This window comes from Varanus komodoensis, unplaced genomic scaffold (assembly GCF_004798865.1).
Source record: "Varanus komodoensis strain SLA01 unplaced genomic scaffold, ASM479886v1 scaffold15, whole genome shotgun sequence".
NCBI lineage: Eukaryota > Metazoa > Chordata > Lepidosauria > Squamata > Varanidae > Varanus > Varanus komodoensis.
The window spans coordinates 4,430,082-4,458,053 of NW_025335440.1; the positions used below are offsets into that span (position 1 = coordinate 4,430,082).

General features: G+C 47.6%; 1 protein-coding gene across 3 annotated transcripts in view; it reads right to left on the reverse strand.

The window, feature by feature from the left end:
* LOC123020758 (protein argonaute-1) overlaps nt 1–27,972 on the reverse strand; it is a 63,824-nt gene that overhangs the window by 27,017 nt on the left and 8,835 nt on the right. The window contains exons 2-8 of one of the 3 annotated variants that reach the window (XM_044424906.1): nt 10,351–10,537; nt 8,870–8,990; nt 5,224–5,405; nt 4,550–4,686; nt 3,222–3,356; nt 1,952–2,039; nt 235–382 (exon numbers count right to left, since the gene is read on the reverse strand). In XM_044424906.1, the coding sequence (XP_044280841.1) occupies nt 235–382; nt 1,952–2,039; nt 3,222–3,356; nt 4,550–4,686; nt 5,224–5,405; nt 8,870–8,990; nt 10,351–10,537 (998 nt within the window). Of the gene's footprint in view, nt 1–234; nt 383–1,951; nt 2,040–3,221; nt 3,357–4,549; nt 4,687–5,223; nt 5,406–8,869; nt 8,991–10,345; nt 10,541–27,972 lie in introns of those variants that run through there. The other 2 variants (XM_044424905.1, XM_044424907.1) reach the window with 2 other exon arrangements.

Genomic DNA, 27,972 nt, shown 5'->3' on the forward strand with positions numbered 1-27,972 from the left:
AGAATGTGCAATGCTCCACCAAGACTGCTACAGACAGGAGAATGCTGCAGCCCAGGCTGTCTGTCTGAATGGGCGCGTGTCAAGGCACAAAACCGAGTCAGCATGAGCGTATACAGGCAAACGGGGCTGCAGTACTGTGCACACATATGCAACCCCATACATACTGCTCCTTTGCTGCAAAAGCAAGGAATCGGAAGAAGCTCCCTCCCCATGTTCCAACCCCGAAGCACTTACCTCCAGAGGCAGGTACGTGTGCTTCTGCTCTTGACCAACTTGGAGACACGGCAGGTGGGGGTACTTCAACTGGAGGTTGTACTTCTGCTTAAAGTACTGTGCCACGGTGCACTCTACGGTCTGACCACTCTCCAGCTGCAGGGGGAACCTACGCAGAAAAGAACGGCAGCTGCTTTAGACATGGCGATACCCAGCTGGGACGAAGTCTACCGTTAGAGCTCCTTCACTGTGTGGGCACCAACAATGCAACTGTGCCCAGGTGTTTTTTTTTTTTTTTTAACTTTACTCACTCCATTTCCATTCCCTCTTTCCTTCAAGGGCATACTCAGCTCTCCCTTCCCTGCACCCTCCACCCCCATATTTTATCCTCCTAAGCATTCGGTGAGAAAAATTAGACGCAGTAAGCATAACTGGCCCAAGGTCAACCCATGAGCTTCCTGACCAAGTGCACATCTGAACTGGTGCCTCCCCAGCTGCAGTCTGACACCGTAACCACTGGACTTCGTTAAATGCTCCTGTGATTTCACAGAGTGCTCACTAAGAGGTGGCTCCTACCGCGCTTTGCCAGCTGTTACCTCCATGGATGTTGTCCAGGTGTGGGTGCTCAGTCTGGGTCATCTGTAGGTGTGGCACTTGTTAACAAGCGAAGTATATACATACATGCAAACAGTGACAGATAAACCAAGGGGCCACTGGGCACTCTGAAGGGGCTTTTGGTAGCTGTCAAAACAGGGGACCGTGCTGGCTGTCAAGCTGGAGAGAATGATCACTGAACAAGCACTGGGGCACTTGTAAAGCAGTTACCACTAGCAGTGGTCTGATCAGCTGGCATGATTGGGGAGGGGGGTTACTGTGCTTTAGCTTGCTAGCCATTTCTTGGTACCTTCAATAAGGTCGGCTGCCTGGGTTTGGACAAGATGACAAGCCATCATGCATGATAACCCCAAGCGATGGGCTTTCAGTGTGGTTTGTTCCCACAAGCAGGACTTTCTGTAGGAAATGATCGGGCTCACATGGCACAATGCCCTGCTGTGCTGGATCACAGAGGATGGTTTGTCATCTCCTGCAAACCCAGTCACAGTCTCCTGAGCAAAAAAGCTAATTTTTAATTTTAGTGTCTACTGGTCTAAAGCATCAATTCCTGCTGCCCAGTTTGACCTGTTTTGTATTCATTTGTTGTGTTTCAGGATTGACTGACCTGGTTCACACGTAATAGCAAGGCAACTCCTGAATTCGTGGGACTGTGCAGGGCGAGTCCACTGCCTCTCACCCACTCGTCCCTCCTGCTTTGTTAAACAACCTGCAACTGGATTGTTCAATGCGATGTCTAAAGCTCGTGTTTTGGATTGCTGAGAGTTAAACAATCTAGAGTCTGAACCCAAAAACAAACAGTTGATTCAAACTCGGGCTTATTTAATTTACACGTATGGACCTCATGCCCAACAACCCACGAATGGAGTGGGAGAAAGGGATGGGTGGGCTTTATGCGCTTCGGCACTCTCTCAGTCACATCTCTGATCGGAGCTCCAGGGAGACAAGAGCACCTGGCAAGTCCGTGGGTCATCGCGACCCCCTTGCTTTCCATCTTCTAAACCTACACGCACCTCCTTCTCTCTCCTCAGGCTAACAGCACTGCCTCTACATGCTGCCAAAGAGCCCCAGACACCAAGACTCAAGTCCCCCCCACCCCAGCGTCCCTCCCCTGCTCCTGCCTTACGTTTGGTGACTAGCTGGCCGCCGAGTAACATTACACACACGGTATTTTCTCTTCATTTGCCCACAGTGAGTAACCTCCACCTTCAAGCCTAATGAGAGAGAGAGATAATGCTCATAATGCTTCACCAACAAAATTATGGACACAGAAGGAATGCCAGTTCCAGTAATTCAAAAACAGCCTGCTGATTCAGAATAGAATCTTCTCCCTTTCAGGATCTTCACAGGTTCCCCCAAGCAACCGATTGTAGCATTTTCTGTATTACCCCCTCACTTTTTAAGACTTTCTGATTCCCAACATGTCTCTCTCTAATCCTCCTCCTCTCCCCCCATGGAAATGATTATTAGCTGGACTGCGTATATAATACATGTGCACAGGGAGTAAATGGAAAATTTCATCAAAATTGGTGACCGAAATCTATTATAATCGCGCGTTTAAAAAAAGGATTGTGTTTTTCATTGTTAACACTCAGTAGTTGCTTCTCTATAAAATAACAGAAGCTGCATGCACTAAGACAATATTTTAAAAAATCAAAGCAACCACACACCCATTTAAAATTATTTCAAGACTGTGTGGCAAGATTTAGGAAAGGTAGGCCTCAAGTTTCCTCTGCTTTATTATTTTCATTTTTCATTTTATTACTCCATTATAGCCCACCTTTCTTCCCTCCGGAGAGGAACCTGAAGTGGTTTTTGTGTTTCTCTCATCTTCATTTTATCCTCGGTTGGGCTGAGAGGCAGCACCTGATGGAATGGTACAGGTGCTACTGGAAGACCAGTGGACAGTGGGCTGTGTCATGAACTCACCCAGTATCCAAACCCCAGGATAGTGTTTTGGAGACCTGCCATGGCTTTCGGCTTGTTAGGAAGAGCACTAGAAATAACAGCCTCAGAGCAGAGTTGTAAGCACTGAGAGGATTTGCTTTGCTGGAATGTACAAACTCCACAGCTATAGGCACATTGTTATTTGTTCCTGGTTACGAGACGAGTGACACATTGCTCAACCAGGCACCTCTGAGGGCCCTTGGATGACCCATTCCAGAAGGGGAGCACAAGCTTTCTTTCCCTTCTTTGTATTCTGCATGTTGATTTCATCCCCATATTCAATAAACAGTTTATCCTCTTTGGCACAACTCAGGTGATTTCATTTCCCCCTAACTACTCTCAAAGCTAAGGCAGGGAGCCTTGGTTAGACTGAGGATCAGAACCCAGATTTCCCAAACCGCAGTCCATCACTCTAACCACTTCATCACACTATTTGCAAACCTTTTTACCTTTGATCTCCTTGGTGAACCGAACTCTCTGTGAGTCCGTCAGAGGCTTCGGCTGCTCATCTATGTTCCGGATATCAAGCACCTCACACATGAACTCGATCACAGGCTGAGCCTTGTAGAACGCTGTTGCTGACACTATTATAGGATTAAAAAGAGTTTATGTAAGGCTAAGGCACCAGGCACAGAGTGCCTTCCATTTTACTGTTCCTTTATTCTTTTTAATGGGCCTTTCATTGTTATAAGCCAAATTTCTTTAGTGTTATACTGTACTGGACCTGTATTTTAACAAAACATTTATTATTTATTATTTATTTATTAAAACATTTTTATGCCGCCCCATTCGCCGAAGCCTCGGGGCGGCTTACAACAATAAGTTAAAAATAATTATAATATTAAATTAAAAAATATAAACATTAGGTTAAAAATACAAAAATACTAATATAAAATAAGCCACCCAGGCCATATTTTATTTTATTTTTTTTACATTTTTATATTTATGTATGCAAACTGAGATACTTTATTATATTAATTCACATAGAATACTAATAAATTAATAACAAAAATTGCCTACTAGTGATAATCTATTAAAGTCCCGCATTTCTCTGGGTAGCAACATCACAAACCAAGAGAGCAGAGAGGGAAGGTTTCTAGGCTTGTATGGCATTTCTACACTTGTTTGATGAACAGCCAAATCCTACAAGTCAGTAGCCTGTTGCTATTTTGTTATGGCAGCTATTTATAGGCACTGCAACATGGCCAGTCACATCCAGCAAAATGCCTTCTGTTTTTGAAATGTATCCTCTGCTTTACCTGATTTCAGCTAATTAGGCATATTTTATGCCTCTTCATCTAGCGTAAAGATGAATGGAACTGAAGCTCACCGCTCTCTAAACATTATTCAGCCATCCCTTCTTTTAGCCCACATACTTTTAACATAAGATCCAGAAACTTGTTTCTTTTTTCCGTTCCTTTTCACTGAAAACCAGGATCTCATCATGTTAAATTCTAAGGCTACTATACTCCTTCTCTTGGTTTTCTACACTACCACTGAACTGAACACGTCATCCTGGATGTGGCAGCCTAGAGATCAAGAGTCACACTCTAGAAATGACACTTAAAAGAGATGCAACACTCAGAGAGCTCATTTAAACATTTTTAGATCTCCTTTCTTGACAAAGCCCTCAGCTTCACAAGACCTTAACCATGCTGAACAGGGCACTTCTGCTTAAAAATGTCCAAAAAAATTACGCTTTGTTTGGGGTCTTATACTCTGGAGCGCCTGCTGCAGCCACTGAGCCAAACAAATTTGGATGTGAGCATTTGGTTACCATCAATATTGAGCATCATCTTCCACATTGCAGGCCTGACAGACTGGTGGAAGCCGAACCAGACCTCCCGACCTCCTCCCAGCGGGTGATAGTATCCTTCAGGGGGAGAGAAGAAGGAACGGCCCACTGGGGTGTACCTGCAGAGAGTAATGAACATAAGGAACATTAAGCCAAGTAGCACTCGTGAAGGCAGCAAATCTGGATATGTACCAAGTATGTTGTGAGCCGCCCCGAGGCTTCGGCAAGGGGCGGCATAGAAATGTTTTAAGAAATAATAAATAAATAAACAAACAAAGATGCTCCCTGGGGCTCATATCTGCCCCTCACTATTCCACCTGTAGCATGTTCATGCTGTCAAATTACTTTTTAGGCAGAGCATCGGTTAGGCAGTGCTCTTCTCCAGCCTTCCAGGAAATGAACTCTGGTGAAAGGGTGAGAAACCACGGACTGGCTGCTCTGTACATGCAAACATTCTCCCTTAGCTTCTCACAGAGCAGCTCCCTAAGTCCATTTCAGGGAAGCCATGTTGGCTAAACATGTAAGAAGCACAGATGAACAAACAAGCCAGATGTGACCCTAGATATTCTGTGGATCTCTTTTGGATTCACTTCTTTAATAAATAGGATGGATGGATGGATGGATGGATGGATGGATGGATGGAGAAATGAGAATACCTCATGGATGCCAGATGCCTCATGGCCACGTCAAGAGCCTGGACGGATTCCAGAGGAACAGGGATCTGCCCGCTCACCAGGGCCTCATGCAGCATCCGCCAACTCACAATGGCCATCCATTTGATGGACACCTTGAAGATCCTGTCTTTGCCTTCCCCTGGAATTGTCACCTCAAAGTCAACCTTCAACACAGAAAGAAAGCAGAACTCCATTAACATCTTGAAATGATCCTGAACAAATCAGAGCAATCCACCTGCAACCACGTTCAAACTCAGACCCCTCCAGATGCATTGGACATCAGTATCGCCAGTGTGGTGCAGTGGTTAAGAACACTGAGATGAGACTCCGGAGATCCGGGTTCGAGTCCCCGCTCGGACATGGAGCTCCCTGGGTGACTTTGGGCCGGCCACAGACTCTCAGCCCAAACTACCTCACTGGGTGGTTGTTGTAAGGATAAGATGGAGAGGAACAGAATTATGTAAGCTGCCTTGAGTTCCTTGAAAGGAAACAAGGCAAGGTATCAATATAATAAATTAATACCTTTTGTTTTCCCCAGCCAATATGACCACTGACATCTCTCAGAAGAATCAGGTTTGTCACTTGCGTGTGTAAGTAAGTCAGGCTTTAGGCCCAAGTGGCTGATACGCCTGTGACTAACCTTTAACCTTTCTAAGACAGCCTGGCCACCCTTATTCCCAATCGGATGTTACCATCGCTATACCTGAAGGACCATTTTTTCCCTATGCACCTGGCCAGACCCTAAGCAGGTGCACAGGGAGCCCTTCAGGGATTAGACCCATCAGCAGTCCTTCTCCAGGAGCCCCAGCAGAGCAGTGCAGCTGTATGGCTGCTAAAAGGAGGGTCTTTTCTGCTGTGGGACCCGAACTGTGGAATGAGCTGCATGGAGGCTTGTCTGGCTCCCCCGTTACACTTTTTTCAGGGTTGGGTAAAGAACTAATTTTCCACACATTTTAGTTTTTCAGCTTCTGCATTTCTAGCGCCACATATCAAATCGTTGCACTGGCGCTAGGTTATCTGGCTATTTTTATTTTATGTTGATGCTCTAAACGACTGTGTTTTATTTTACCATGCTGCACCTTGTGCTTTTAACAGCACGAGAGCTTCACCCAGAGCGCTTTCAGCTGTTGAACGGGATATAAATCTAATACACAAACAAACGGAGTGGATGGCGTATGCCCTGGGCTGCCCTGGAAATCAGTTTGGAAGCTGCAATTAGGAAAAAAATTGGGACCAGAACAGAATATTCCTTTCTTGGAACTACTACATGGGCTCCCAGCTTATTTCCAGACTCAACTGAAGGTAAGTCCCATACCAGTCTTTGCCAAACTAGCATGCATTGGACTACAATGCCTATAATCCCCAGCTGGCATGGCCTAGTTACCTGGGACTCATGGGAGATGTAGTCCAGTGCACCTAGAGGGGTCCATGTTTGGGAGAACTGCCCTACACGCTGTTATTTTATGATGGTGTTCCTCAAACTAGTTCCTTCCAGAAATGCTGCACTGCAGCTTGCAACGGAGCACGCTGGCTGAGGTTGATAGGAATTGTAATCCAACACACCGGGACCACATGAGGTCACTTAAGACTGGTGTGTTCTGCCCTGCTGATTCTCTCCCAATTCCCCTTGGTGGACCTGAAGGTTTCGACATGCGAAGTATGGCTTCCTTTACAAATCACTCGCCCTTCCTCATCTGATCTCCCATCCAACAGTGGGATTGTCACAGGGCTGCTTCGCGCGTGTAGGAATTTCCTAACGTGCGGAGCAGAGCCTACTGCTGCCTCTTGCGCACCTGTGAATGCCCACCGCGCTGTACTTGACCGGCGTGGCATGGTCCACTCCTAGCTTAGTCACAGACTAACAGAAAGCTCCTACGGGTGTTGTCTCGCCTTGCAAGACTGGATCTGCAAACTCTTCCTAGTCCTTGGTCACCGTACCGCAGCGAAAACACTGCCTTTGCCGAGAGATGTTCGTTACACAAAAAGAAGAACCCACTGGCTTTAAGATCTCCTTATAGGCCACTACATATGAACAGCAGAAGCAGCAGTAGCATTTTATTGTTTAGCTGGAAAGCCTAAAAAACAGAGCTGAACCATGAATTTAGCTCTCACTTGGCAGGTTGTCAACACAGATCTGGAAATGTGCAAGGTAACACAACTTTGATTATCAAGCAGAAAGCACGCCATGTGTTGCGTATAAGAAAAATTCTTCCTGAGCCTAAATTCAGACAAAGATTTTCATGTGGAGATGTGTATAAAGAAGAGATTAAGTGACTGAATTGACAGTATCCTCAGTGACAGCTGCACAAAACACACAAGAAGGCCAAAACTAAAACCTGCAGCAGCCCTGTAAGCTCCGGGCTTCATGCATGTCTGCCCTGCATCTTAAATGCCATGTCTGAGGTCTGAGAAGCCCAACCATGGCTCCCTGGAGCAGCCTTACTAGGAAGGCTCCTGTCAGTCAGTCCTGGGGACAGGCACTGCTCCGAGATCCTCATATGAAGCATACAATGCACATATTTTGGGGTACCTTTATATCCCCCATTCCAAGTAGCCCAAAGCAGTACAATGACCCTTCCAGAGTCACGCACTGAACTTCGCAGCCGAATGGGGACTAAAACCAGGCACTTCTGAGTCCCAGTGCAGCACCCTGACCATGCCATGCCCGATTCTGGCTATTCTATTACTCTCAGAATTCAGTTCAGAGGGGAGCGTGTGTGTGAGCGTGTGCCTGTGCACCTGAAAGACAATCCACTAGCTCTTCCCTCTTCTTAAAGCAGGCTCAGCTGCCGTGCTTAAAGATCTCTGTACTGCCAGGAAAACAACAGGGACACGTCACAAATTAAGAGTCCACTCAGCCCAAGAAACAGCTCAGTATCAGGACATTTAGATTGCCCCAGGCAGCTGTGTCAGACCTGGGATCCTCCAGAAATGATGGACTACAACTCCTAATATCCAGTGGCCAACTGTCTGGGGAGCATGGATGCTTTAGTCCAACATATACTGAATGCTTCGGATTGGGGAAAGTTTGCACTGTAAGTTTCGTTGTTGTTCTAAACACACCTCACACCCTCTGCAGATGCCACAGCCTAGATACTTCTTTATGCAGCAAACACACATGCCCACAGTCAGGGAAAGAAAATCCACAGCGGCTTATTCCCCCGGCCCTGTGCAAGCCACCTGTGCACCACCTCATTTCCCACGCCACGCTTGGGTTGCGGAGCCGTCCAAAGCGAGAGGGGGCGGCTTCCGAAACACCCTGGAATCCTAGCATAAGCCTCGGGTTCGGATGACATGGCAACGTGTACACAGTGTGGGCAGCCAGGGAAGCGACGCGACACACAACTGCTACGTGCTGGGTAGGAAGTTCTGAATTCTTTCTATGCCCCAGTTGCATGGACCCAGTCACATTAATGACCCTGATTAGACAATGGACATTGTTCTGTTGCATCTAACAATTAATGTTCCTGTAACAGCCCGTATTCTTCGTTTCTAAAGTCAAATGTTCCCTTTTCACTCCCTCTCATGTACTGCACCCAACACAGGGCCGGGAAGAAGCTCCAATTCAATTCCTTATTCAGATTCAGTGGGTTTCCAAAGGATCCCCACCCCAAAGTTGCCCTCTTACCCTTTCATTTCCGATAGGCAGAGCTGTGACTGTATAAATGTTCTTCTTCCCATCATATACTGGCTTCCGGTCACCAAAGATCTGAGGTTTGAAGTGTTGAACCATGTATTCCACAACTTCCCTGTAAAAATAGAGAGATCAGAGGGGGAAGGGAGGAGAGAAAGAGGCAGGCTCAGCTAGTCATTTTCAGCTCCAGCAGAAAACTAGGGAAACATCGTGAAAAGCTTCTTCACACGCAACAGGCTCAAAGCAGAATTCATGCTGAGCATTCTAATGCAAGAGCCAAGCTAGATCTGAAGCAGGGCTGGGTGATGGGGGGAGGGGCACAGGCCAACCGTGCCCCCCACAGCCCCAGCATGGCGGGCACAAAGGGCCAAATTTAAGGTACTTGCACCCTGCAAAACTGTCCCTCCAGCCCTCCAAAGTTGACCACCCCATCTAACATGACAAATGTGGTGTACGTAGCACCTTACACAAGATGATCAAGTGTTCGGTTGAAATACGTTCTCCATATTAAGGTTGAAACACCTGCTTCCCTAGCCTGGTGCTCCCCAGACGTGCTGGACTCCCAGCTTCCCCAGCCAAGGGCCTTTGCCACTGTCGGCAGCTTCCACGCCTTTTGGGAGATGCAGAAGCCCTGACCCCTGGCTAGGCACCAAGGGACAGCACAATTAGGTTTTGTTTTGTTTTTTGGGAAGATAAGCTGCAATCTATGCAGTGGCACTCTTGGAATATCAGTTGACACTCTTGAGTCACCCCTGTGGTGCCTGCAGGGAACCCAGAAGCCGGAAAGTGAATGAAGGTGCTCGCCCAGGGTGGCAACGAGCCTTCAGGAGGCAGCACAGCTCTCCCCACAACCCCCTGCCCCTTCCAGCCCCTCTGCACTCAGCACAGCCAGAAACGACGACGCAGAAGCCCATTCCTTTCACACCGTACTCAGCCCGACCCTCTCGAACAGGAACTACAGGAAGAACAGCAGTATAATTGCCCAGAGCCTAAGGATGGCTATTTTAAAAGTCTGGGACCATGGCCAACACCACGCAGCTGCTGTAAGCTGACCGGGGATCAAGCCCCGGCAGCCTGTTATCTACTGAGCCACCAGCGCACAGCAAGGGAGAAGGACGGACACACAATCCACCCAGCGTGGGTGGGAAGGACGGACGGACAGGCGGAAGGAAGGATGGAGGGAGGGAAGGCAGGAAGGGAGACGGTACAGGAGAGGCACTCCACCTGCAGTCTCGGCACCAACCTGCAGGGTTAGCTCCCGCCTGTGCAAAGGCAGCAGGTGTCCTTCCAGCAAACTGGAGCAGGGCCAACACACTGCAAGGCAGAAACCGTGGCCACTGGAGTGTGCAGAAGCACGGGCGCTCCCAAAACACGGCAGCAGGGGAGGGAGCGGGGCGGGGGCTGCTGCATGCCTTTTCTTAGGGTTCCTCCCACTTGCGGGGCCGGATGGGGAAAATGGCTAATACTTGCCTTACCTGTTGACTCTGCGCGGGCACTTGTCTGGCTTGATGTCAACTTCATAATGATAGACATCGATCTTGGGAATGTCCACTTCAAAGTAGTTGGCTAAGAGTTTGATTGGCTTCCCGACAGTTCCTATCCCGGGCCGGCGAGGAGCTTGAAATACCTGCTGCAGGGGTGGTAGGTAAGTGCCCGCAGCAGCTGCTGGACAGAAAGGGGAGGGCAAGAAAGAGGTAGTTTAAATCTTATTATTTGTGTTACTGCATTTATATACCCCCCCCCCGTTTTCTCCTGCAAGAAACCCAAAGTATGTGATATGCTCTTCCTCCTCCTTTACGTTTTATCAACATTATCACCACCACAACCCTGTGAGGTAGGCTAGGGTGAGAGGGACTAATTCACTGACCCAGTGAGCTTTGTGGCCAAGGGAGAAACCAGAACCCAGAACTCTCAGGTCCCATCCCATACTCTGCCTACCGAAGTGCCCTGGCCCTTCATATCGAGATGACACTTCAGAGCATCCAAAATACGGCACATGCAGCCAGGCACCCACAGATCACAAGCTGGGTGAATATTATCTCCATACTGCATAGATGGGGTTGGTGGATGGGAGTGGAGTCTGACACTGACTAATTTGCACACCTCACAACCAAAGGAGGGCTTGTTTCTCAGCAAAAGCCAAGCTGACCACCTATGGTCTGTTCAAGGGGTTGTTTGACCCACAATGGGGGGATCCGTCATACAAACTTGGCAGAGCAACTCATTGGTTGCAGGACCAACTAGCAGGATCCTCGTCAAGGATGGTAAAAATCAGCGTCACGATTAGAGACGCCAGCCCTGTTACCAGTGCCCAGACAAGCACTTTGGGATCACCATCACTGGTCTGCCATCCTTGAAAATACCTTTTGGAGCCAGAAAATGATGCATTTCTATTGTTGGTCTGGTCATCAGATTTTTTGCAAGTATGCTCCTATTTATAACCTCCCTTTTTCCTTTTAAGGAAAGGAAAAATCTCCTCCTCCTCCTCCTCCTCCACTCAATCTTATCCTCACAATATCAATGCTTAGTCTTTCCTGGTCAATTTCCTTGGATGTTTCAGTTGCCCAAGGGAGCAGGAAGTCCACTAAGCGACTAACAAGACAAGACAATTAGTTTCCTACTGTATGTAGACTCTCTTTGACACCTTTTTGTTTTTTGTAAGCCATCAAGAGACTTATAGTATAGGATGACATAGAAAAACTCTACATAAATAAACAAACATGCCAGGAAATTGGGCAGGAAAGGCTTCCCGTAAGGGAGGACCATGGACTGGGAGACAAGACAGGCCCTGCCATCAAGGACACTGATGGAGGGCGAGCAGAAGAGAACAAGAGAAGTCATGGTGAGCCCAACTGTCTGTCAGGGACACCGCAAACTGCTCCCCAAACGGGGCACACTGCATGGCGAATTTACAGGATGCTCTGGCAGGATGCGTGAACAGAGCGACTCACTTTATTGAAACAGTCTGGAACTGAGCTGGCAGCATCTCTGAGGTGCACCTGCTCAAGCACACAGGCCAGGTGAGATGAGATCTGGTTTCTGTGCTTTGAGCCAAGGAAGGCAGAGGAACTGGCTATGACAGACAGAGCTCAAGCCTACGAGAGTTTTGACAGAAGGAAAAGGTTTGCAACTCCCACCGTGACCTGCCCAGTTACTGTGACTGGGACAGGCTGGGATTTATTGGGCTTCTTTCTGTCTAAACTTGCATAGGACTGTACCTAAAGGCAATATAGCAGGGTGGATTTAACCCAGTCCAAAAGAAGGATTAAAAATAAAATATTGGATTTTTTCAGCCTAATGATCAAGCCATGCTTTGACCTATCAGCCAGGAGCCGTTGTTTCGCCTCACAATTTTGTTTTTTTGTGAGTGTAAGGCCAGGACAAGCCAGCGAAGCAGAAGAAAAAGAGGAGATGAAACCACACAGTGCACATCTTCCTGCATTCTCATACTCTCAATCCTCTGCTCACTTATCTGGAAACAAAACCCCTTGAACTGAATCGAGCTCATTTCTGAAGAGACTATACTGCTAGTCTCAAACTGTCAGGGGCGCTGGTCATAAGGAAATCCTTAAGTAAAAAGGAAATCATGCAAAACATGTACAGCAAGACAAAGATACAAATTCTACTTCTTGGCAGGAAACACTGTAAACAATTCTCATTAGTTAAATTAACATGGCTAAGTTGCCCATTCCACACTCTGTTCAGGAAATATATGAATGGGAAGCTTGATTTAAATGTGTGGTCTTTGTTTTCTTGTTGATTTAAGTTGATCAGCACTCCTTGGGCCTAAAAGTAGGGAGAGCACTCCAAAGAAGCATGGCACCTGAAAGGTTTGGATCAGTCTGGAAAAGGAGGGATCCTTAATGAAAGTGGGGGAGAAGGGCAACTTTTTAAGCCATCTGCCTCCAAAATAATTCCAGCGGGATGTATTCCTAGAATCTCACTGGCATGGCTCAGCCATCAGCCAGGAGGTACCTCCCAGTCCCTATGCCTGGGGCCTCTGGCTATCCTATGGGACAAGGGCAAAAGTTTACATGTGATTTGCACTCATTTGTAATGACAGGACTCTCCCGGACTATTTTTGGGGCTGTCAAATTCAGAAGTTGTGTTAGGATGGACACACCTTGACACTCTGCAGAACCGAGGGGCATCCTGTCTGGAAGGATGGGGCTTTACTGTTCAGCCACATCTGAAGGCAAAACGGTCAGAACAGGGATTCCAAATGGAAGGGTCCCAAACATGAAGGGAACTATTCTGTGACCAAGTGCAATGCCAAGTAAACAACATTTACAGGAAGCAGCTGGGGGTTTCATTTGGAAAATTATTTTTCTGATTCTTCCATTCTCAGAAAAGGAAAGTTTTAGGAAGAAGCAAATGTATTAACGCCTTAGCCTTCCCATCCCTCCATGGGTTCTAGGACACTTCCCAGACTGCAGGAGGCAACGCAAGGTTTCCCTTTTAACTCATCAACTTCCACAGTGAACTGAATTTGGAGCTTGTTCCAAGGTCAAAGAGAGGCCACCATCCACCCCTGAAAAACCTTCATCTCCTACATCACTAGAGAGAAAGAGAGAGAGAGAGAGAGAGAGAAAGAGAGAGAGTCCACCCCCTCTCCCACACACACCCCTCCAAAGCTTATTGTCCAGGGAAGCAACATGATTCACAAGTCTCCATGCTGGTGGTACAATGTGGCTGAAAAAGGAGAGAAGGGTAGAAAACAAGGGTTTTCAGGAATAACCTTTTTTTTAAATAGGAAAAGAGGGTGAGGAAGAAAGCAAGGGGAAAACATCATTTAGATAACCAAATAAAAAATGCAAGCGTAGTTGATCAGATCTGGGGAAGCAGCAAGGTGTGCAGTCAAAAAGCCCAGGCAGTATGATGCTGAGCTACGCAAGTCTCTCTTTGATCTCGGCCTTGCGCCTCGTGGCAAAGCCCACATGTGTGATGCACAGAGACCACGGGGAAGAACAGCAGGTATGTGGGAGGTGAGAGAGGAGAGAAGGATGGCCAAACTCCCTCCGTAGCGAAGTTCTGACAGGTATGTGTCTGTGATAATGTTTTTACATTTCAAACCCAAAAGCAGAAACCATGCCTTAAAGGAGGTTTACTTGCCAAAGTTTGATGTGATTTCCAAATTTAAAAAATTGTTAATAACGGTAGTTCACCTGCTTCCAGAAACTTCTGCACCACAGAGACCAGGCTGGACTTCTTAATCCACAAACTTACAGAGATGGGTGCAAGAAGACAGAAAGGTTCTGTGGCACAATTGGGCAGCATACAATTTTTTTAAATAAATAATTAAAACAGAAGCGCTAAACCACGGTGTGAAGCAACCCTTTTCCACCTCCTTTGTATCATTGCCTTAAACAAACACGTCCAGCCAGAACCTGGCACTGATTGGCAACAAAATCTGCATTCTTTGAGATCTGAGGCTTAACCCTCACCCCCATGACCCAGCCTTACCTTTAACAGGTATTGTTGGAGTTGCCCTAATAAAGTTTATAATCTTTATACTTTATAGAAAATTCCTGCCTCAGGCTGCAAAAAGCAAACATTGGTGCCTGTTAAATGCTATAACTTCTGATTGTTTTATCTCTCTAACACTCAAGATCATTCAAGATCTTGATGCGTCATGAGGTTTTTCCAGTGTTTCCTGAATGATTTCTCAAGGTTTCTGTGCTTCTACGTCCACCTCTCACATTATCACTCATTCAGAACCTCATTCTTCTTCCTGCCTTGTGCATGTGAACCAAACCCATAAAACACTCTGCCCATGCTCCTTGTAGTCCGTCTTAACCGCTCCCCTTCAGCGCTGTTGTAATTTAGTGATGTCTGTTGCTGTAAATAAAACCGTGTAGTGCTTGATGGCACGCTTCCATTGAACCCAAGTATTCAATCACAGAAGGTCTGGACAGTATGTGTCAAGATCAGCTGGAAGACACCATGCCTCACCCGCCCAGCAGGGACTGGTCAGTCTAAATTTCCCTCGCTGCAATACCTTTGTCCTCCATTGGCTGGCACAGAGGAGGGCAGGACTGATCTGCAAAGGAAACTCCATGCACACGCTCCCCCTTCCCCAGACAGCAAGGAGCACTTTGGAATTAATCTTGGGATCCAGTCAGTTAATTATTGGTTTTGCTTAGTTTTCCAGAGGAGCTGCTGTGTCATCCTGTAGCGGCAATGCTAGCAAACGTGTTCATTCCGGCCCAAGCTCCCATGGGAAGAGCACACGTCATCAAATCCATCAAGTGCCTATCTCAAGGTGGCCCATCTATACACACAAAGGTTGGGAGGAGAATACAAACATGTTGTCAGAGGGGAAAGGAACAGCCAAAAAGTGTCAGTGATAATTCTTTGAACAGTTGCCATTCATGAGACAGTGCCGGTCAGTAGCTGAATCATGGCAACGTGAACCCACCAGCACGCTGAAATCCGAACTGAACTGCAAGAAAGTTCAGCCAGGGAGTATTATCTTAATGACTGTCCCATCACAAAACCACTGCTTGTTGGTAACACGCACATCACTGTACTGATGGCGTGATTAATATACAGAGTGTGATTATAAAACCCTTTGTCTCAGCTGAAACCACAGAAGTAGAGATCAATTTCTAGATATATTTTTGGGATCTGTCTTTGAAATTCTTCTGTTCAAGATGGCCACTTCAAGGCCATTTAAACAGCCTGTTGGTTTATCATAGTAGAAAATCTGTGGATGAGGTAACCATAATTTACTGCAGCACATGTCAGGCATGGAACCACAGCCAATCTGCACATGCAACCTACAAGTGGCCCAATAATAGGTTGCTAAGTGAAGCACTAGTACATACACTTAAGATTATTTGTGGGTTAAACAACCCAAGGTTAACCTACCAACTAATCCTAGGTTAGCTTTGAGTTGTTTAACATGCAAACAACCAAGCTGTCCAGATTCTCACGTCATGAAGAAACTTATGGTTGGGCCAATTATAGGCTGCATATGCAAGGCTGCAGCAGCTTGCACTTAGCATGTAGCACAGCAAAATATGGGATATTTAACTCATATTTTTCAGCCCCTAAGTGCAAACCAGGTCAGTACACCCTTGGCAGTTGAAATGTTTCCCCACTGGTTTCTAAGCCTTCCAGCTGTACTCCAGACAGGACGAACAAGCCAGTCTGTATGGAAAATGAGTGGATGCAATGATAAGAGGCTTTGTGAATAGCAGCCATTAAGGTTTTGCTTTATCCTTTATTGTTCACTGCTCTAAGATCTCCATGGAGCAGTATATAAACCCTGTAAATAAACAGAGGGAGTCCGAATGGCTTGAAGTTTGTCCCTGAACTTTCCTGCATTTTCATGTCAGAGTTCAAGATGTTGATCAGCTTACCACTGCACTGATTGTGTTATCTTCCAAAGATTCCTTGTGGATGGCCAGCACTGAAAGCAATTATTGCTGTCTGTGCTTTTCTGTATTTCTGTTTCTTCTAACAACACTGTTTACATCTCTCCTCGCACCCTCGCTTGTGTCCACAAATCACCAATTTGAGATAGAAAGACATTTCACACTGCAGAAGTCAACAGTGTTCACAAAAGCTTGTATCTCAACAAACAAATGTGTTAGTCTTTACAGTGCCACAAGACGTTTGTTGATTTTATTTTATAAGCAGCTAACCATTTTGGGACTTACTTCAATATGGTTCATGGATAAATACTCTCAACTGCAGACTAGAGTTGATTTTAGCTCTTTTGCCTGTCCTGAAAGTTGGCCTGATTTATGCCTGGACCCATTGGCAAGCATGTTGACCTGATTCTTAAGGAATTTAAAGAAAACTCGGGAAAGGTAGCCTATCCATCTCTGTAAGTGTAAAAGCCTTGATTCTAACAGCTCCAGGATATGACCATTATTAATCACTGGGGGAGGGATTTATCTCCAATGGTGGAAGTTGTGGACCAAAGGATCTGGGGGGTACCAGGGTGGGGGAGGCAACGTTCTACCTCTTGTCAGTTCCCACTACTGGCAAAAAGCCAAGTCCCAATCACATTGGGAAGTACCCAAAAGAACTCAATGCTCCTCTAGTTTGGAGGGCAAGGAAGACAGAAATGTGTCTACTACGTCTCAACCAGTTTTCCTAAACCAGAATGTGGACAACAGTGGATATAAACGAGAGATTCGGCCAAAGCAAGCTGCGTTTAGTCCCCACTGAAACAACTGAAGGGACACATCAGATGTGACTTAAGCTCAACTGATTTCAATGGCCACCAGTTGTACAGGATCATCTTATCTCCTGCTCAGAGGTGAAGTCTGACTCCCAGGCAAGCAAGCATAAGGACTGCAGCCTTAGTCATCATCCAACAGATTATCTACTCAGGTTCTCTCCAGGATGATAAAGAGAACTTGATAAAGAGCTTGATTGCTTGCTTGTTTTCAGTCAGCTGTCACTGTCATTCAGTCCACCATCCAAAGACAAAATTTGCAGCCAATAAATAACAAGGAAACAAGGTTTTCTGAAGAAGCTTTTTAGTGATAAATGTCACCAAATTTCTGAGTCGTCATGGAAAGCTACTGTCCAGGAGAAATGGGAAGCTCCCAGACATGCTTTCACTCCACCTCTCCACACTCCAGGACACCTGTGGGCTGAACTGCAACTGGGTTTCGCCTACCATCGAGAAATGAAGCTCAGTTCTTCCATGAATGTACCAGCGTTTCAACGGCGGTCAAGAGAACACTTGGTGATCTGCTGCACTTCTTCTGTCTGGGGCAAGCCCCTTAATTCACTGCCTTGCACTCCACTTCCACCACAGCCAACGCTCCTTGGCTACTGGCGCAACTGTCAGTGTCCCACCAATGCTGCAAGCAGGAAGGCGAGTGAGGGCATCTGCACACCGCGTTTCGCCTTAAATGCCCTCTGACCCCACTGCCTGGGAGTGACGCTTACAGAAAGCAGACAAATCCTCTTATCCAAAGCCATGCTGCATCATTACCATGCCACTCGGCCACAAAGCTGTGGGGTCAGTTTCCCAACTGACTCAAGGCCCTAGGAAAGGGGGGGGGGGGAAGAGTCACACACCTCTCTGAAATGCCCAGGGAGGCACTGCAGCGGCAGCCTTCCTTCACCAGGTATGCAAGCCCCACAACGGCTTCTCCTGAGCTAGCAAGTCACCTGCCTTTGAGCAACGGCCACTGCCTGATCAGAGGCAAACATTCATCCTGGCCTTAAGCCCTCAGTGTTTCCTCCAGGGCTACTGCTGCCTGAATGCTCCATCTTCTAAGGTCAGGCAGCTGGCCTGGATTTTCCAAAAAGGGTGAGGGTTGAAGACCAAGGACACCCAAAGGAGGCAAAGAGTCAAACAAAGAAAATACCTTAATGTCCTTTTGGGCAATGTGGCCTTAATAGGAAAACCATATTCCTGGAATGCTCTGAAAGGTTTACACAAATGGGCAAGGTTGTATCAGGACATTTTTAAACCATTTAGGTTTTCAGTACCATTTTGACACAAAATAAGCAAGTCATCCTGGCTTAATAAACCATTATTTACATGTAGCCTGCTCGTTTTTCACTGCATGCAGTAGGTAAACTAACAAGGAAGTGCAGAGCTTCATGTAATCTCCAAAGTTGGGTTTTTAGTGAAGTGTGAGAAACATGCTAGGATTCATAAACCAACAATAAACCCTGGTGTAAAGCTAGTTTATGGCCCTGGATTCTTGGGCCACAATCAATCCTAATCATGGATCTGGACATCACCCAAAACTCTCCCCCACTTCCTGGTAAGTTTAGTCACTTGCACAAAAGGGAAAGCCAATTACCTTGGTACATATGCACCAGCAATCAGCTTGCTCACAGCATCTTTATTAATCCAGGAGTGGACAGATGTCAGGTACGTAAGATCTTTACTTTCCGCTAACACACCCTGCTACCTCCAAACCTAACAAATGGAGTCAGGTGCAAAAGACATACTCTTGGAATTGAAACCTTCTCAGCTCAGTCACTCAATTCAAATCCCCAACTCAACTGAACCTAATCTTCCCACACATAAAGCATCTTTTCCAGGTTTTGCTCTTAGATTTCTTAGACAACTTTGTTTTCAAAAAGACTCAAAGTCAGATCTTACAGATTTTAATTCTGAAAACAATTATCTCCTAAAATACCACTACTCCATAAAACAATTAAAGGAACAGAAACAACAACGGTGGCATTTATATCCCACCATTTTTCTCACAAGCAACCCAAATAAGCATAAACAATCCTCCTCTCTATTTTATCTTCACAACAATTCTGAGGCCAGTTAGGCTAAGAGCCACTGCCTGGCCCAAAGATGCACATTAGCTTAATGGCCAAGCAGGGACTAGAACCTGGATCTCCAGTTCAGAACTCTAACCACTACACCAGCCTGATCAAGCAATGCAAGGGTCACATTCTCAGCACCGCTAACACCCGGCTTCACCGGGGAGAGCAACCCTGAAAGAGCTCCCTCTGCAAACCTCCCTCAAAGCGGGCTCTCAGGCGATGACCCAAGAGCCAGTGTGGTGCGGTGGTCAAGAGCACAGGACTGGGACCAAGGTGACCTGGGTCCCAGTCCCCACTCAGCCATGGAGCCAGCTGGGTGACTCTAGGCCAGTCACACACTCTCAGCCCAGCCTACCTCACAGGGCTGTTGTTGCGGGGATAAGATGAAGAGCAGGAAGAGGGGAATGACTAAGCCACTCTAAGCTCTTTGTCAGATAGAGCGGTAGAATGACCAGCACAGAAGAATGGTTCTATCCAAGGTGCCTTCAGTGCTGCAGTCTAATGAGCGTGGCTGTTGTTGATGTTATCCTTAGAAAACTGGGAATTAAAAGCCCATGCAAGTCATCCAAATCCAAATTTACCATCTGCCCACTCCTGCATTAATTTAGGAATCCTTTCTGATCATTATGTGCCAACACAGCAGAGGCCAAATAGGGTAGAGTTTCCACCCACCGACTCTGTTGTACCTGGTCGGGAGTCCCAAGAGGGTGAAGGCATTATCATGCTTTCAGCTGCTGAGTGAGTGGGGAGCAGCATTTACAGAAAGTGAGGAAGCAGAAAAGAAAATGAACAGGAAGAAAAAGAGGGACACTGAGGTAGAAAGAAGAAAAGGGCTGCTAGACAAATGCCCTGAGTTTGAAGGAAAAGAGGACGGGGTAAAGAAACAGGAGACCAACTGAGAAGAGCTGCAATCAAACCTTTGTTTAGATTAACCAGAGAGCCACTGCTGAGTGGTGGTTAGACTGGGCCTTGGGAGATCCAGGTTCTAGTCCCCATTTGGCCATGAGGCCCACTGGGTGCCTCTGGGCCAATCACACACGCCTTCCGGGGCTGCAAGGATGAACTAGAGAGGGAGGATAAGAATCCTGCACACTGCTTTGGATTCCTTGGAGAAAAAAGCAGGTATCAATACAAGAAATACCCAAGCAGGGATGCATTTGGACATGAACAGGAGAATCTAGTTCCTGCACACGAAATTTGCCTTCTATCTCTTCGTCTAACCACAAAAGGAAAGGGAGGAGACACTGAAAACCATTTCAATTCTTGCCGTTAATTGTGAAGTCTCTCTTTTGTTATCTTACAGCCTTTTATAAAGAGCTTAAGTGGATAATGAGGGCCCTTGTCTCAATATTTCTTTCCTCACAACAATTATTTCTCCTGCTTCACCCCACAAAACCAACAGGCACACTGTGGAACAATCTAGGATCATACAGACCTGTGATGGATGGGTCTCCAGTCTCTGAAACTTGGCTAAAGTCTCTTTCTGTCCACCAAGCCCACTTCCTATGGTTTGGAGCAAGTTCATGGCTTAACCCTTTGCCACAAGCTGTTCCAAATAGGACAAACAGCAGCTTGAGAAAGAATATTTTAGGGAACAAGGGAAACACCCCGTCTCTGTGTAAATCAACAGATCATCCTCCATAGCTACTTCAGACAAAACTGAAAGGAGCTGAGCTATCTGACTACAAACCTCTATCCACTGACTCTAATTCCACTGCTTAGTCGGCAGTAACAACCGTGCCAAATGGACCAGTGCTTGTAAGGTTTACACCCCCACACAGAGAACATTGTAAGGTGTTCCATAAACCCCTCAAACCCTCACATCCATGGAAGAAGTGGGTAGACAACCTGACACCAACCAAATGTTTTGGTCTACAGATCCCATCAGCCCCAGCCAGTATGGCCAATGGTCAGGGACTTTGGGCATCCAGGTTGCCTACTCCTTCATTACAGGATTCAGAACTCCTCTGAATCTGGTAAGGGACTCATCAAATGCGCAAGGGTACACAGCAGGGCCTTTCTAGCATCAGCCCCTCACCTTTGAAGGAGCCTGCCCAGAGCAGTAGCATGCAACCTTTTGGGGTTGGGGGCATATTTGGCAAGTCTGAGAAACTGCCTTGGGCACTCCTGCAAAATGGCTAGCATGGCACATCCGGCCGAGGACAAGAACCCTGCCTAAACGACCGAGTAGAGAGAAGTGGGTCTGAAACCCAACCTACAGCAAACGCAGCTGCCAGTAACCCATTTTTATTTTTAAAGTGAGAGGAGACACTTGCCAAGCACCTCCATCTGGCTTGGAGACACCAGCCACGGCAACAGGGTGGCTTTAGGAGCTTAATACACCACCACTGCGATCAACAGTGCAGTGGAGAAGAGAGCTGCAGAACAGCATGATGCTCTGGGCGCATGTGCGCACACACACGCAGTGCCCACCACCCGCTGCCACCAATGGAGGCCAGACCATGCAGGAGGCCATGGCGCGCTCTTTGTCCCAAGAGGGTCATCCCCCGAAGACGATGGGTGGGGGAGTCAGGACGCACAGTGCAGTGTTAAACTACAGAATTCACTTCCACAAGGTGCTGCGATGGCCACTAGTTTGGACAGCTTTGAAGGGGGCTTGGCCAATGCACAGAAGAGGCGGCTATCGAAGGCTGCTAGTCCAGATGGCTCCCTCCGGTCTCAGAGGAAGGATGCCAGTCTGCAGCTGCCTCCCGTTTGGGGAACGTGAATAGGAGTGCGGTGTGGCCTTCTTGCGAGTGACGTGCTGGGGCCTCCGGCTGGCAACGGTGCAAACAGAACCCTAGACTAGATGGGCCCTGGTCCAGTCCGGCAGGGCCTCCCTCCTGTTTGCTGCCACTGCAATGCCGTCACCAAGCACGGCATTTTCTCTTTTCCTCGTAAGCAAGCAGCTCTGGTTCAGCACAGAGGAGACTGTAACAGGTGGTGCCGTCACACAAAAGTGTGATGAGATCAAAGAGGAACCAGTGGAGATTAGTTGCAACGAATGAATCTCACCTCCCGTGTCAAAGGCATACCAGTTCATCGGGCACACGAGCAGAAAGGAGCGGCTGATAAGCTCATGTCCAGTGGCGGGCTGCAGCAGATCCCAACGGCATCTGGTTGGCCAACGGGAGCAGAATGTGGCTGCCCCAGAGCCATCTTTGCGCTGCTCCTGCACCACTCTGAGTTTGTGAAGAAGGGACCGTGTGAACGGACATTACCGGATTCACTGCTGGTTTTACCATTCTTTCTAAGGAGATCTGTGATTTTATAAGCCATCTGAAACAGGCATCCAACCAGGTAGGATATAAATCAAGTTCTTGGCAGGGTTTTTTCCCCCTTAATGGATTTGCATGCTCCTCAGACCAAAGCACATGTCAGGTCTTTATCAGACTTTCAGGTCTGCCTAAGCAAGGAGAGCAAAAGCCAAACAAGAACATTTTCCTCTTCCAAGCCGGGCCCTCCACCTAGGTAAAGATTGGGAAGTGGGGGAAGCGAATATTTAAGTGCCTTTTGACAGCAGAGATGAAACTAGCCAGGTTTTCTGTAGGACTGCCTTCGCTCACCCGCTGCCACCCAGATGTGTTGCACTGTATCTCCCACCATCCCCAGCAGAGTGATGGGAATTGTAGTCCAAGGCAGCTGGAGGAACCATGATAGGGAAGGCTTTGAGGCAAGCGGTGAAAGATGTACTTCCTCATATACTTAAGACGCATCTAGCTGAGTGTGTGTATTTAAAGGCATACAAGCTGTGCAGCTCAGCTTCCACAGCCCCGGAGATGACTTTCTCCCCTCTGTGCAATGCCACCCCGATGCCCTCATATTTAATTAGTTATATCCCTCTTCTTTAAAGAACTGGTGTAACCCACTTTGATTCTCCACCTCCTGCTCTCCATCTTATCCCCACAACAACAGCCCTGTGAGGTAGGTTGGGCTGAGAGGCTGTGACAGGCCCAGAGTCACCCAGTGGGCTCCATGGCCGAGCGGGGACTCGAACCCAGGTCACCCGAGTCCCCGCCCTACGCTCTTCAGCACTGCGCCACACTGGTTCATGTGTTCAGTGTGTCTGGACTGCAGCTACTCGTGTGCAAGGACTGGGCCGAGGCTGAACAAAAGAGCGAATGCAGCCGGAGTGCTTACAGCTCACACCCTACAGCCTGAATCGCAGCCTCCTCTTTCCTAGCGCACCAAGGCTGAGAAGCAGCCCTGGAAGTGCTCCTGCCGCGCCACTGCACATGTCTACAGGACAAAAATGAATGGACAAGGCGCAGCTGTGGGCTGGAGACACACAATGGGGACCAATCTCCCGCCTGATCCCCCAGGGCTCTTTCTTTTCAAGCATCTTCCCTCTCTCCCCACCCCCAGTCGCAATCCAGACCAAGTTGAGGATTAGCTGCTGCTTTTCCACAGCACAAAGTCTGAGCAAAGCTCTTGTGGAATCGTCAAGGGTCTTAAAAGCACCCTGAGCAACAAGGGAAACACACCACCGGGTTCCCAGTGCTGTCAGAGCCCCACACAAACACAAATGCAGAGTGACTCAAGCTTTCGGACACCAGCCAAGCCTTCTCTCTTGAAAGTCTCACAGATTAATTAATGAAGTCAAGGAATCAATGCGCAGATTAAAAGTGGTTCCCCATGAGCAGCACGGCAAGAGGCTGCCCGCCTGGCAGGAGCGCTGCAGCTGGACTGAAGCAAGGAAAGAATGATCACAACGCCGCGATTACACCTCAGCATCCCAGCTGGCAAAACAATACTCCGGACTCCAGCCGCACAACACTGCTGGACAGCCTTGCGGGTTTTCGTGTCCTGGGGGAAAGGCGGTTCCCATCCCTCACACCTCCTTCCCCAGAAGGTTTACCCAAGAGGCAACCAACAAACTGCCAGCACCCACCTCAAGAAACTTGTGAGGTTTGCGCCCCTACCCCGAACCTGCATCAACGCTGGCAGGGAGTCCGCCCTGGCTCCAGACTGGTTCAGGCTATAGCCCCAGATGTTCCAGCCCATTGTTCCAGCGGCTGCACTTGAACCCGCCTGCACTGTGCGTTGGGCTGTTGTTTTTTAAACTGAGCACTTGCCCTGAAGCTATTCTACTTCTGCCCCCAACCAGATGAACTGTGTGAGAGGATCTGATTATGCAAACTGAGCAAATCAGCACATTTGCTTAATTTGCACGATGTATTTTGTATTGTGCCAGTTTTGTACATTTTTTTTGCTACACGGGAGAGGGGCAAGAATACTGAAGCTACACCCCCACTGTGGAAAACTCTTATGCATCCAGCTTGTAGAAATATCAGCACACATCAGCCATACACACTTTCAAACTTATTTGCAGTCATAAGGTCTAGATGCTTGATTTTACAATGCACAGCAGAGGATTTTTTGATGAACCCTTTGCCCTGTATAACTTTTTTCACTTGCCATTCCTCCCAGAGATACAGACCTCTGGTGATGTGTAGCTTGCACACCAATGGAGGCTGAGTATGGGGAACAGGTGACAGTTCTACAAGCCTAAGACCTCAGCACAAGGACAGGTTCTGAAGGGGATCTTTGTGCCATCTGAAGTTCCTCAAATACTATGCTTCTCATGTCCAGAAAATGATGGAAGATTCCCAGTTTCTGGAAACAGAGTTGCCGGAAAGTGGCTAAGATCACTGGGTTCTTGCCAAATTGAGATGATTCAGGGCACCATTTCCCTCATATGGAAGGACAACTGTTTCTGAATAAATATTGTGGAACAATAAATCCCAAGCAGTTAAAATATGCCAGCTAAATCATTTTAGCTGTACTGCAGCTGAAATATGTTGTACTGCCATGTTGCAAGAATCTTCATATATTGCAAAAAGGGAAGGAATGGAAGGTATTTAACAGTAATTTGAAAATTTATTCTTTGCTTATCAATTCAAATGAGATCTATAAGTGGAGTGTTATTACCCATCAGTAATACCTGAAGAAAATACAAATCTGGCAGTATTATCTTAACCTCAGGGAGGAAAATAAAAGGCAAGCTCCATCATCCATGGAGGTTAAATGCAAGATGCTATTTTTTTAAAGATGCAACACAGTACCTAAACAAGGCAATTCTGCCTGGGTCAGATAAGCTTCTCCTTGTCTTCCATTCTAGGACCCTAAATGTAATATCTCTTGTACATCAAATGAACCCAAGGAAACAACGAACCACTTTTTTTTTCAAATGACAGGTACAGTTCGGGAGTCAGGTCCTTGGAAGAAGGATGGGAAATTAAGGGCAAGGCCTTGCATAGCCTGCTGCTTCTCTGCTCCAAGCCTCAGTGTCTTTTCTGTAAAATGGGGACAATGTACCAAAAAAAAAAAAAAAAGGGAGCAAAACAGTCTGCTTCAGCCACCAACGGCTGAGAACCCCATGGTCAATGTACATGCCCTGGCACACCGGCAAGACTGACCGCCACAAGAAGCGGGCATCAAAGTGCAGAGGGGAGAGTGCAGCAGAGGAACCTGCCCAGACAGCAGCCCCCCCAGGAAACCCTGCCCCATTCTGCCTAGAAACAAAACGGAGGGGGGTGCCCGCCTTGCATGCCTCCACTCACCATGGCAAAGTTGCATTAAGTCTCCACTTTGTCATGCAAATGAAGGCGCTTCCACAGAAGGGGGGGGGAGGAAGCTGCCTATTTGCGCCTGAAAAATAATGCAAGGAGACAGTGGGCTCTGGGAAGCCAGACGGCATTGATCAGCCCAACAGAATGGATGGGAATCAGACCCGTTCTGCTCAGCCACCTTGGCTCACACCACACAACGGAGCACGGCGGCTTTGTGTGTCATCCGAGCCCAGCTGCATGGCTTAACGCGGCCTGGGTTCAGGCAGCCACCGTGGCTTCCTGTCATGCATGAGCCCAGACCTCTGGGCAACTTGCCCAGCGCACTCTGCTGCGCGCCTTGCGGCGTCCTGAGATCACAGGCAGCCGAGCACCGTGGCGGTGATTAGGTGAATCCCATGGGGAGCGACTGTCCCCGCAGCTTCTTTCCCGCGATTGTACCAACTTAGCCACTCCGCTCCAAGGAGGGTTTAAATCTCAGGGATCCCATCCCCCATCCACGCTTGGGGCATATTTTGGAGGGGGCAGGAGTGAGATGCAGGTTGAGCCTGCTGTTTTCAGATAAACCAGCCCCACACAAAGGAACCATCTCAACAGCTGTCAGGGAACTCCGGGATCAACATCTGCGCAATGGGGGTTGCCTCGTTAGGAGGGAATGAAATTAACATGTCTATTTAGATCCTTGTGCCTCCAACAGAAAGAAGAGGGGAGGAGGGGGATACACCCGTGAACCCAGATGCAAAGACAAGGGGTGGCTCTTTTCATGGCTGCGCTTGGAAGGATAAACTCAACCCAAACCCTTCTCTCCCACACGCTCTCCTGCTGTTATAATAAATTATCCAGGGGATGGAGAAAAGCAAGATCCCAAAGGGGAAACAGACACACACGCTTTACAAAGGACAGCTAAAGCACATCCACGGGCAACCCATGCCATTAATCACCGGGCGAGGAACCGGCCCTCAGTCTGCAGGACCAAATGCGCACAACAGCAGAGAAAGCCAAGTTCCCATCCACAGAGGGGTCCTCAGCCCAGCCAGAATAAAATGCCCACCCAGCCCCTGCCAAGGCTCCCATATGAAGGCAAGCAGCTGTTAACATTTTTCACACATCAAGTCGTCAGGAGCCGAACTGACCTGCAGCTTGCTGGGCTTAAAACAAAAACAGCCCTCTTCCAGGAATGGCGAGGCTTCCCTTTGTCTGGCAGGAGCAGAACAGTGTGGGGGTAACTGAGCAGGGCGATCTCCAGACAACTGCCATTTTATTTTTTCCAGAATGGTTTGAAAGGTTATACTCTGCCTCAGGCCCAAAGTGCTCCAGATGTTACACCACAGATGTGCAGGCATTAGGCTTGTGGGGTAAAGGGCAAGTATTCTGCCTATACATGTTTAGACAGAAAGACCCTACAGCCTCCCATTCCCCAGCCAGCCATCCAGGGTTGTGTCCTGAACTGGTTTATGGTCGACACTTGTGAGCTCTTTCACACAGATCTCTCTCTCCTCCTGGTTTTAAACCTTCAAATATATGTTCCAAGCAGCTTAATTTAAAGGAGGAAAGCCCCTGTGTTGATGCTAGTGTTAGACAACTGGGAATCAGAAACCATGTCCATTCCACTGAAAATTACCCAGAGATCTACCAGTAGATTGCGATATAGCTTCCAAGAACCCACCATCTAGTTACACCATCTGGTAAGATGGCACCTTGGCAGGGAAGCCAACATTATTTGTCCAAAAAGTGTCTCAAAAGCAAGCCCAAACCCCTTTTAGGAAAAATCCAAACCACAGCCACAGCTTTGGCTTCATGAATGCACATGTTCTTGCTCTACCCACATTTTGTCCAAACAACACCCCTGCAAGGCGGCTTAGTCAGAGCAAGGGTGTTCATCTCTCAACACTGACCAGTTAAGTTTCTTGCCTGAGCAAAGAATGCTGGCCAAGTTCCACTGGTCTGAACCCTGGACCCTCCCATAAGACCTCAACAGGCTAGGAGATGGCAAAGGATTCTGTGAGATGTAACCCAAAGCATCCCCAGGGCACCAGGTTGCACCAAGGCACCACACTGCCTCTTCTGAAGGGACTACTAGAGTTCCACAGCTTGTTGCAAGAAAACGACTGCAGGAAAATACCTGTCGTGGTTCCAAGCACTCAGAGGAACCTGACTGGTTTTGCATCTGTGCAATTGTCTTTTCAGAGCATTCCTTATAGCTATGAACTTATTTATTGTAATTTTGGAAGGAAAGGAAATGTGTGGCATTCAGGAGCGGCCTGA